At 38.0% G+C, this 12017-nt stretch overlaps 1 protein-coding gene across 3 annotated transcripts in view; it reads left to right on the top strand.

Annotated features, from left to right (window-relative positions):
* MBD2 (methyl-CpG binding domain protein 2) overlaps positions 1-12017 on the top strand; it is a 67782-nt gene that overhangs the window by 24385 nt on the left and 31380 nt on the right. The window contains exons 4-5 of one of the 3 annotated variants that reach the window (XR_008706837.1): positions 6681-6770; positions 9763-9897. Coding sequence is in view for 1 of the 3 variants with exons in the window: in XM_055559650.1 (XP_055415625.1) it covers positions 9763-9900 (138 nt within the window). In the remaining 2 variants the exon portion in view is untranslated. Of the gene's footprint in view, positions 1-6680; positions 6771-9762; positions 9901-12017 lie in introns of those variants that run through there. The other 2 variants (XR_008706838.1, XM_055559650.1) reach the window with 2 other exon arrangements.

The raw sequence follows: 12017 nt of genomic DNA, 5'->3' as shown, positions 1-12017 counted from the left end.
GCTTCAGGGGAGCTCTGCTTTTTGAAGGAGGAAATAGAGAGAAATGATATGAGAAAGTAATGGGGAGAAAGGAGGAAAGCAGAACCACTTACTGGGCCTTAGAAATGTAGTTGTCAGAGAGGAAGAGGGGAAAAGCCTCTATCTGGAAGAACTTTAGGGGCATAGGATCTTTGAGGGATGGCAAGTTTAAGGAAGTCCAGGAACTGGAGAGAATGTTCAAAGAAAATATTGAGGATATAGGAGAGCCTCTCTGCTGACCAACTTCCCAAGAGTGTACAGGGCAAGGACTGGCAGGGGGAGTGACGGGTAAGGTTAGGGGTTGGTTTTCAAACTCAGCTGGGAAAGAATCCTCCTGCAGTGCGGGAGACCTGGGTTCGATCCCTGGGTAGGGAAGGTGCCCTGGAGAAGGGAACGGCTGCCCACTCCAGTATTCTGGCCTGGAGAATCCCATAGACTGTATAGTCCATGGGGTCACAAAGCGTCGGACACGGCTGAGCGCCTCTCACTTGGTCTTGCTTGTCCATGACTAGCGTTTTTAAGATACGAGACAATGGGATAGAAAACAGTACACATCCCATTTAGTAAGGCTAAGTATTTTAGGTGATTTTTGTGATCTATACACCCTTGTGTGTACTGAGTCATGATTTAAAGTATGTATTTCTACTCTTAGTTGAAGTCAAAAAAGTTTGAGGGCCACTGAACTACAGGGTGGACGTACAGAATGTTGTAGAGATGAGTACTGCGTGATGACGTATGATCTGGGGGACTTGGCTATTTGGTTATTATGAAGATAGGATGTGGGGTGTGATGGGATTAATTTTGATAATTGCTAGAGCAGAGTATGCAAACATTTGGAATATGATTGTCCTGATTTTTTAGAAAGGAGGTGTGTGTACCTCTGCCAGACAAGTATTATGAATGAACTTAGAAGCACTGTCTTAGGCAAGTAGGACTTGTTTGGATCTCTGAGCCCCCAAAGAACTGACTTTATTCCTGCCTTAGTTCTCAGCCCCTCTACACGCCTGATATGTTACAGGACTACTCAGCGGAGTATGGGCTCCTTAAACAAGCACCTTTGCTCAGCTTCCTGAGAGAACAGTTTTACCATTTGGGGCAGGCTGAATTCTCAGTAAAGTTTTTGGAATCCAAAGTTGATTAGCTCCGTTTATCTCCTTGTTGTCGTTTAGTCGCTCAGTCGTGTCTGACTCTTTGCGACCCCGTGAACTATAGCCCACCAGGCTCCTCTGTCCATGTGATTTCCCAGGCAAGAATACTGGAGTGGGTGGCCATTTCCTTCTCCAGGGGATCTTCCTGACCCAGGGATCGAACCCATATCTCCTGCTTGGCAGGCAGATTCTTTACCACTGAGCCCATGGAAGCCCCTAGTTAATATTACCTGGTTTATCACCTAGTTAATATTATTCTTACAGATTAAATTGTGTAACTCAATCAAGTGATTTACCTGTCTCATCTCTGTTACTTAATCTGTTGACATCTTATTAATTGACCTTATATTTTGTCCCAAGGTTTTAATTTCCATACCAGTCTCCTCTGTCTAGAACCACTGCTAAATTTTAGGTTATTTTAATATACAGATGAGAAGTTGTTATAGCAAGTTATACTGAGATGATAAAGTTTTCAGATCCATAATGAACATTTTTCCTAAACCATGGCTGTCTAAGAGCAGCATGGCATGCTTCTTGCCAACATACATAGATTGTTTTGATGTCTTAATCTCATCTTGGCAGTCTACTGGGTTATACATTGTTTGTACTCTTTATTTCCCATTATTTCATGATACAGCATCACTCTAATTGACTTTGCCAAAAACACCATCTGAGGATTATTTTCCCATGGGATACTTTTGTAGGGCTGGCTATGTATCTATAAGCATAACTTCATGTTATATAGTAATTAATGGAACAAGTCTGGGGGTTATTTTACATTAGTAATCTTGAGGTATATAGTACAGATGATTATGTTTGATAATTTTGACATGGATGTTGTAGACCGCATTGAATTAGTAGCTTCCACTTAACATAGCATGTATAAGTTTAAGACTGACAGTGAGACTATTGAGGAGTAAGGGCTGCATAACTTAAGATCTTACATGTAACAGACCTTTTATGCATCATTTACTCCATAAAATTTTTTTTTTGCACATTCTGTGTGCACAGACATTATTTCAGATTCTAGAAATAATATAGAGGAAGATTCTGTGTTTGTGGAACTTATTATTCTAGTGTGATGACTAACACAATTTAAATATTAAATACTACACAGTTAATTAAGAGTGGTTGAGACTGACTTGGTGGCTGTGTTAGGCCAAATGATCAGAAGGGAATGATTTTTGGCCAAGAACTGAATGAGAAGATTCAGCTCTACAAAAACCAGAGGGTAAAGTGTTCTAAGCAGAGGGAATAGCCAGTGCAGAACCCTTAAGGCAGGATACGGTTAGCATGTGAGGACACGTAGTAGTAGCCTGGAGGTTAGTGAGTGGGAGAGAGGTACTAGGTGAGAACAAGGAAGCAGACAGACCTAGTCGCTGGACCTGGCCCACCAGGATGAGGAAGGGTATAGGATGCTCTTGTGGACTTTATGTAGGGGGCAATATGATTTTTTTTTTTTTTTTCTGCTGTGTGGAGAATGTACTATAGAGGTGCAGGAGTGGAAGTCAGGGGCCAGTTATAACAGGAGGCTATTTACCCAAGCTGGAATGATGGTGGCTTGGACAGTGCTCATTTAATGAATAATTAAAGAAGGAGTAAGATGTAGCAAGAGACACTGTAACTAAAGTTGACCTTTGAACAACACGTTTGAACTGTACGCATCCACATATATGCAAATTTTTTTTTAATAGTAAATAACTGCAGTACTAGCGGTCAGCAGTTGGTTGAATCTATGGCTACAAAACCACAGATCAAAGCTTTCTTTGTGTGAAGGGTTGACACTCCAAAGTCCCATGTTGTTCAAGGGCCATTCCAGAGAACTTCTAATTTTCTCATATGCAGAAATCTTCAGTTGAAAAATGAAGATAAGTAAGAAGTTATTATAACTAAAAGCACTGTTCCATTTTTTGGCTAATTTGAGCTAGGTGTTTAGATATGGGGGGGATAAAGATTTCTAGGAAGCAAACAGTGAACAGAACTTTAGCCACGTTAGCAGACAGACTTGCTGATGAGAGTAGTCTGTTCAGTATGAGTAGGTTTAGCTTGTTAAAAGTTAGTTCCTCAAAGATATCAGAGTGCACGGGACCTTCTGAGAGCTTCTGGGCTTGACCTTTGTGCTAATGATGAGAGTAGATGTAGAGACATAGTTGCCCGTGGTATGGTTTTGTCAACGTTTATTTTGGATGTTGGAGTTTCTGTCTGTGGTTGTCAGTTTCACTTAAGTTTTATAGGTCCTGCAGAGTTACCTGACTTTTAGACTCTAGGTCAATGAGAGAATGAAGCCCTGCAGAAAATGATTTGTGTGACTGTTTTCATAATTCTAAGGTTGTGTACTCAGCTTGTGCCAGCCCAGATGTAAAGGAGATGATGAATTCCATGCAGTGGAAGCCTTAGTTTGAGCAGAGCTGCTCTGTTTGAAACTCATTAGCCTTTAGCCATCAGTCCTTTTATGACCTCATATTAACTAAAGTTCCAAGTTACTTTTCAAACAAAATTCTTCCAAACTTGATTTCAGTGATGAATTTCAAACCGCTTCAATTAACTACATCCTTTTTTAATGAACTCAAAGTACAGTCCACCCGTTTTATTATCTTCTACATATTCAATATTCCATTGATCTCCTTAAAAAGGTATTATCTTATTTACAATATTACATGAAATGGACTTTCATTACAAAATCATAAATCTCAGATACATATTTTCTTTACTTTTTGCAAAAACCTTTTTGCAAAGTTGCACGACTTTGTCAATATACTAAAAACCACTGAATGTCAATATACTAAAACCCACTGAATTGTATAAAATGGTGAATTTTATGTTGAGTGAATCATATAAAAAAACTGAAGGACTGTAAAGCACTTTATTCTGTTGGCTTTTGACTTTTGTGGAAATGCATTGGCTACCGTGTATATCCGGGAGCAAATCCAAGATTAGGTTTTGAAGATAATCTTGGTTCCCCCTAAAGCTCAGGCTCCTCTTTGTGTTAACCAGGAAGTGACTTTCCTTATGGGGAAGCTTAATAGGTAGGTTAAGGTTTTAAATTTCAATAGCATGTTCAATAAGATGCTGCTGCTGCTGCTGCTTCTGCTGCTGCTAAGTCGCTTCAGTCGTGTCCAACTCTGTGTGACCTCATAGACGGCAGCCCACCAGGCTCCCTCATCCCTGGGATTCTCCAGGCAAGGACACTGGAGTGGGTTGCCATTTCCTTCTCCAATGCATGAAAGTGAAAAGTGAAAGTGAAGTCACTCAGTCGTGTCTGACTCTTCGAGACCCCATGGACCACAGCCTACCAGGCTCCTCCGTCCATGGGATGTTCCAGGCAAGAGTACTGGAGTGGGTTGCCATTGCCTTCTCCAGATAATAGAGATAGCTACTATTTATTCAGAGTTTATGTGCCAACATGACTATAAGCTATACCACTGTTTTGTCTCCTCGCTGCCCTGTGAGTGTAAGCTCTGAAGGATTTTGGTATTTGTGAATGACTATACACAGCACACGGTCTGTACCTGGCAGATAGTAGGCATTCAGTATTTGTTCAATAACTGACTTAGTGAAAGCTGCTTGAGCAGCAGCATCGCACATGCAGTATCTTGTTTGATTTTTGTAAGAATCTTAAGAGCAGTTACTGTATTTACCTCGTTTACAGATGAGGAAAGCGACTTTAGAAAAAGAAAGTCTTTGCTTCTCAAATTGGGACATGAATATCTCCTGGGGTATGCAAAACCACAGAATTAAGATGATACGTGGAAGTGTCCTGTTTTCTTTCTTTTCTCCATTTTAAAAATTGAAGTAGGTGGGGGTTTATCTATTTTCAAAAAAATTTAGAGGGTAGCAATGAAACAGTATTTGAACGGTACAGCTTAAAGACACGTGATCTGCGTCACCGCTTTAGTTTCCCTCTTCTCTAGCATTGTGTGCTTAGTCGCTCAGTCGTGTCCGACTCTGTGACCGCATGCACCAGGCTCCTCTGTCCACGGGGATTCTCCAGGCAAGAATACTGGAGTGGGTTGCCGTTCCCTTCTCCAGGGGATCTTCCCAACCCAGGGACTGAACCCATGTCTCCACATTGCCTGCAGATTCTTTACCAGCCGAGCTACCACGGAAACCCGTTCTAGGATTAACCACATTAAATCATTGAAAGGTTACGCGAGTCAGGCCGCTAGTTTAGTCCTTTTCAGAGTCGCCTTCAGTGAGTTGCCCTTTAAATATGTTCTTGGCTTTTACGGAAGGTCACTGGAAAAAGAAAAAGCATTTGAAATCTGTTTAATATCTGTCGTGATGTTAAATGTCTATCTTTTTTTTTTCTAGATTTAACACCAGCTTTTGTTTTCCTCTTTAATTGGTATGCTTCCTCCTTTCTGAATATGAAATCTATGTCATTGAATGTTTCTTTTTTTGCCCACACCCCTAGAAAGTTCAGATCCACATCAGATGGTTAAGGCTAGAATCAATCACTGTTAACCATTTCAAAAGGAAATTTGTTTCTCCTTGTCCTTGATTAAAATTAATTTTTATTGTATATTTGTTTTTTGACGTTTTAAGAGCCATCTCAGATATTTATTAGAAAGATATAAAACTTTAAAAAATTTTTAGAAAGTTTTATTTTTGTATTTATCCCAGGGGGGATAGAATAAACTGTCAACAATTATTTGAGTTATTTGAAAACTTCACAACTTAATATACACATTATTATAAAATACACAACTTTTATTTGAGTGCTAGCCTGTGTACTGAGAAGATATATCAAAGATTGAAAACTGTTAGAATGGAAACTGTTAGAATATGTGTTTCTGTCAGTTTAGTTTTATAATATAAGGAACTTTGTTTCACTTACTTCTGTATCGAAAGGGAATATTTCAAATACACGAATAGCTTTAATCTTGTCCGATTTGGAAAAAAGTACTTTAAAGGCAAAAAATAGTAGCAGTCCCTTTTCTGATCTGTTTATACAGTAAGGTTAAAATTTTGCTGTGATTTTCCAGACAACTTTCTATTCAGTAATTCACATTTGCGTTTTTAGATTGTTATGTAGCAATACACAGATGTATTAACCATGTTTTAGTATTGAACTCACACATGTGCAAAAGTCTCAAAAAGAATGCTAAAATAACCACCACTCTAATGACCATTATTGTATCCACCAGTGTTTATGTGGGTATATTTCCTAAAACTACAAATGTTAGATTTTTAATCTTTGGCAAATATGATGTTACAAAGAAATTGCTCTGCTTCTGTTATTGTTCAGTTTGGTCATCTTCATATATGCTTAATCCTTACTAGTCACTTGTGTTATTTCATTTTGTTCTTTTTTTTTTTTTCATTTCCCTTGGTGTATCAGTGTCTTTGTTACTGGTTTCTAAGAACTTATTTATGACTGAGGATGTCATGCAGTACAAATGAAATACCATATTTTATTGCCATCAGTCTATTATAATGTTTTGTAATGTGTTTTGTATTTATATTAAAATATAATCATGTGTTTAAAAAAAATGTTTGCTTTATAACTCCTAGGTTCATGGCAGATTGGTAGTTATTTAGAAAAACTCAGACAACTGGGTGTGAATTAACAGTGACTCTTTTGACAGTCCTCAGGAGAGAATGGTAATAAAATTTACTTTTTTTGTGACAGTTTCTGGGTAAACCAGTTAGTTCAGCTTCTCAGGTTATTTTACATGATACTATTGTAGAATATCTGGGTCAGGAAGAGCCCCTGGAGAAGGAAATGGCAACCCACTCCAGTACTCTTGCCTGGGAAATCCCATGGACAGAGGAGCCTGGTAGCCTACAGTCCATGGGGTTGCAAAGAGTTGGACACGACTGAGCGACTACTTTACTATTGTAGAATACAGAATTAATTAGTAAAAAATTCTTTCTTCAGGGCTTTCAGGCTAGTTTAAAAGAGGAAAAATGATAAAATATAAATAAGATCAACAGAAGAGCAATGCTGCATACTCTTGAAAAATCTCGCTCTGCTTCCCTGGGCAGTAAGCTGTCATTGTTAGACAGTGACATTTTTTAACCAATAGGTTAATTTTTTATTGTATCACAAACATAATGAAAAAAAAAAATTAGTCTTAGCATTGTAGCACCAGTAGTTTTACATGTTTCATGCTTCCTTCCAGTCTGTGTGGATTCAGGATTTTATAGTTTTTTCCTTTTATAGTTTTGAATAGTTTAAACTAGTCTCTGCTTCCTCCAGTCATTCTTTGTAACAGAACCTTACAGGCTCGACTGTGTTTGTTCATACAAATAGTTGCTCTGTATTTCTTTGTCTACTGATCCCATCTTTGTTCTAATACCAGCAGAGTATATTATTCTTTGTTAAAGTACAGAAACGTTAAAAACCAAGCAAGGTATTGTTTTGTGGTAGATACTGCTTATAACAAATTAGTGGCAGGAAGAGTTCTTTGTAAGCCATTATGTGTTAAGCGTCTTTTGGACTGAATACTGACTGATACAGGTTGGTTGGCTTCACTCAGGGTCTTAGAATGCTCTTGATGTCATAAATCAGAGGGATCCAAACCTTCTGCACATCACAGAATTACCAAGAGAGTTTTAAAACTACACATTCCTGGGCCTCACGCTCTTTAGAGATGGAATCCTAAGTGGTTATTTTGCAGCCTGTTGGCCAAGTTTCCACACCTGTAAATCAAGTTTTTTTTTTTTTAAACCATAAAGATAAGAAAATGAAATGCCTGGGAAGTGGTATTGTTAGAGTTTTTTAAGATGAATGTACTTCTTAAAGGTAAGCACATATGTCGGAAGAAAAGTGAATGAGAGAAAGGAATGCCCAGCATGCCCAGCTTGTACAGAAGAGCAGTGTGTGTGGGGTGGGATGGGGGGGGTGGGGAGTGCAGACTCATTGAATAGGGCACCCAAATAACATAACTGTAATAATGATCAGATTAATTTCTGATGTTCTTTAAGCAGAGGTCACAAACTCAATACCTGTAGGGCTCAGACAGGTATCACAAATGTGAGCTGAGGCCTTTTGCAAAACGACAACCCTGGACACCTTTAGTGGCCGCCATTACTAATCAGTCATCGCCTGGTTTGGCCACATTAGTCCATTTCTAGATCTATGAGTTTTTAAGAGAAGCTAGAATTCTCGATTTTATGTGAATTTTATTTGTGGCTCTTAGCTTCATTGACTCAAGAGACTAAAAACTGGAGCAGAACTCATCTGTGGGTTAGACCTGGTCTCCCTGCCGCCAGCTTGCAGTCTTTGTTTTAGAGCAGTGGTGCCCAGGTGTGGTCCCTGGACCAGCATCGGCATCACCTGGATCTTAATTGTAATGCAAATTCCCAGGCCCGACCTCAGACCTCCTGAATCATCATTTCTAGGAGGGAGACCCAGTAATCTGTGTTTTCATAAGCCCCCTGGGTAACTCTGATGCATGCTCAAGTTTGAGAAACACTATTTTGGAGTCTGGAAGTTGATACAATTTTTATTTGGAGATAGTTAAAGTTCATTGACATCCTGTAGATGATTTATCAAGTACACTTCTGTACTAAAAATATCTAATGTAATATATATTGCTTTTGGATATATTTGACCCTTTCTATTTTTTTTGCCCAAATCAGAATGATGTTGTTTAGTCATTAAGTCATGTCCAACTCTTTGCGACCGTATGGATTATAGGCCACCAGACTCCTCTGTCCGTGGGATTTCCCAGGCAAGAATACTGGAGTCGGTTGCTATTTCCTTCTCCAGATAATCTTCCTTACCCAGGGATTGGACTCATGTCCCCTGCATTGCAGGCGTGTTCTTTACCGCTGGGCCACCAGGGAAGCCCGAATGAGTCAAATCACATTTTGTTCTTTTTCTTCACCCCCACCCCCAACGCCTTATGTTACAGTACTTCCTGTGAATTTAATAGCAATTCTGTGCCACATTTTCATTTCATTAAGAAATAAAAATCTTATATCCTACTTTTTTTTTTTACTGGTTGATTAAAAGTCTGTAAGTATGTTGCTTGCTTTTCTGAAACTTCAGTTTAAAGTTTCTTTTTAAAAAGTAAATGTGTTATAAAATTAAAGATACAGAATATTTCATTACATTTTCCTAAACTGAGCTTTGTTTGTGGGAATTAGAGCTTTCTAATTACCTTTTTTAAAAATATATATAAAAAAGGGAAGGTTAACCTTTGTGGTTTTATGTAAGCCTGGATCCCTAACAGTTGAGGAGGTAATTTATATTTTAATAGCCAAGAACGCCATTATTTTCCTCCATTCTCAGAATGTAGAAATGATTGCTTTCCTGGTTATTGACCTGAAAGCCCTCCTTCCTCTTGTATAACCCAACCATAAATATATATTTGTTTGCTTAAAAGTTGCTAGTATCTTGTTAATCAAATCAATTATGAATTTTATATAGAGAGTTTTTTGACATTTTAAAGAACACGACACTTTTTATTATGAAACTTTACATAAGTCTTAGATAATAAAGTGTTTAAAATGTACTTCAGAGTATTTAAAATGCTGAGATTGGGAAGTTGGCAATAATGCAAGTTAAAGTAATAGATACTGAATTAATAAGTAATTAATGATATTTATATATAGTATTTATTAATTAAAACACTTATATCCACAGGGTAAACCAGACTTGAATACAACATTGCCAATTAGACAAACAGCATCTATTTTCAAGCAACCAGTAACCAAAGTCACAAATCATCCTAGTAATAAAGTGAAATCTGATCCACAGCGAATGAATGAACAGCCACGTCAGGTAAGGATCTAGTTGGTTCTCCAGTTTTATTTTTCAGAAAATTCTGGTATCTTTACCAGTCATAGTTCAACTTAACTCTGGCTAAAATGGAATATATTTGGAAAGAAAATTGTTTTATATCCTAGGCTATTACATGAATGCTGGAGAATAGCTCTAAGACAATATTTAGATAAAATGTTTTAAGAAAAAATTAAGTTAATTAAAAAAAATAAAAAATTAATTTCACGGACTACCTTTTTATGCTTTTGTGTGAATGTACCTCAGACTTGGTTCTGCTCATCTTAGCTATTTTTTTAAAGATTATCTTTCCAGGGAGAATATTTCCGAAGGGGAAGAAGCATGCAGTTTGTGTTGCTAAGTTTAAAAATATTTTCTATTATTTGAAAACGACTTTTTGTTCTGATTTCTTATTACATGAAAGCAGTCCCTCCCCTTTGGAAAAACAGAAGTAAATAAACTTTGTCAATAGGGTATATTGTCCTGTGACTTCCATTTTTGTATAAATGGCATTTATTTTTCTCTTTCTTTATTGCTTCAAGCTGTATTCCACCAGAATCTTTTCTCAGAAAATAAGTATTACCTGAAAGGCCTCCCTGCCCCTTAATAATGCCACACAGCCCGGGGAGGGAGACTTGGCAAAACGCTTAAACTCTCCAAGTAATCTTGTGCACTCACTCCCTAATTGTGGTAAAAAAAAGTTCAGGTGCTTGGTGAAATTTTAGTAGCAATTGGGGTGAGGGAGTGGAGGGAGAAACCTTGGTGCATTTTTTTCCTCTCCTTTCTCTTCCTCCTCCCACTTAAGGATTAGAAACGCTGATTTACCTACGACCATTATCTTTGACTCTTGTATTCCCCTTTTGGATGTCTCACTCCACCTTTTCATTTGAATTTTGTTTTTCACTAGTCCCTCAAGTGTCTCATCCGCAGACTTCATAAAGGACTGGGCCAAAACTTTCAGACAGTTGCTCTAGAAGAAGCTACCTAAAGAAATGCAGTTCCCACATCCTCTGTAGTGTTTTTTCCTCTTCAGGTGAGCCAGGAAAACAGAAGATATTTGGAGCCACATTGGATCAGCATCTTGCTATAGATGTCTCAAGATTTGAAGTTCTAGACTTGCTTTACTGTTGGTCCCCAAGAGATTCAACAGGGGCCATGTAAGTGTATCACATCCAATATAAAAGATGCGTACCTGCATGTGCCTTTAGGTTCTTGTCACCACTCAGGTTTCCTGTGGGCCATTCAGCTTACTGTGCCAGGCTTTTCCCTTCTGTTTGACCACTGCACCCACTGTTAGTCACCCAGCCACGGGCAGTTTAGTATATTCATTTCAACAGGGAAGGAACGCGGCCATTCTGAACTTTGCCCACCTTGACAAAGCCATTCCCTGATTGTGTTCTTTCTTAGGTACTGTCTAAAGTCTTGAACATCTTGTCCTTTGGCTTTTTGGTGATTTTAAAATTGTTTCTTTGTAAAGATTTTTTTGTTAATTGAAAATTCCACAAGTATGTAATTGGGTAAGACAGTCTGCTTCAAAAAGCCACAAAGATAAAGAAAGTGGAATAATGCGTAATGTTAGTTATATCGAAAACTTGAGTTGTCTCATTGAGAACAGATAGCGTTTAGTAAATTTTAACCCCCTTTGCCCTTGTCAAATCATTCTCAGTAGTCTCTGAACAAATATTTTGGTTAAGGACAAACCAAATAGCAAATTATGGTCATTTTAACAGGAATTTGTTTTCTGCACCTAAGTTCAGTCACAGATTTTAAAAACTGTACTTATTATATTCACTGGGTGTTTATCTGGTTATAGAGGTATTGGCAGCCTAGATGTTTACAGCTGAAGTAACCAGATTAGTTGCTCCTTACTCTTTGGTACATTGAGGAGTTTTTAAGTTTTCCTTCTTTAATTAAGGTTTATGAGATTATTTTCAAGTGAAAAGATCTGTCAAAAAATCAAATCCCCCCCCCCCCCAGCCCCCATACAAAAACACTTATATCATTTTTAACCCAGATTTTTTGAGGGTTTTATCTTCACTTTACCGCTTTCATAGACAGAAAGTGGTAAAAATTTTTTGGGAGGTTACTTCTTCAAATACTTGGACTGTTTTTCACATTGT

This window comes from Bubalus kerabau, chromosome 21 (genome assembly GCF_029407905.1).
Source record: "Bubalus kerabau isolate K-KA32 ecotype Philippines breed swamp buffalo chromosome 21, PCC_UOA_SB_1v2, whole genome shotgun sequence".
Taxonomy (NCBI): Eukaryota; Metazoa; Chordata; class Mammalia; order Artiodactyla; family Bovidae; genus Bubalus; species Bubalus kerabau.
Note: the sequence above shows the minus strand (reverse complement) of the source record. Positions and strands in the feature narration are given on the sequence as shown.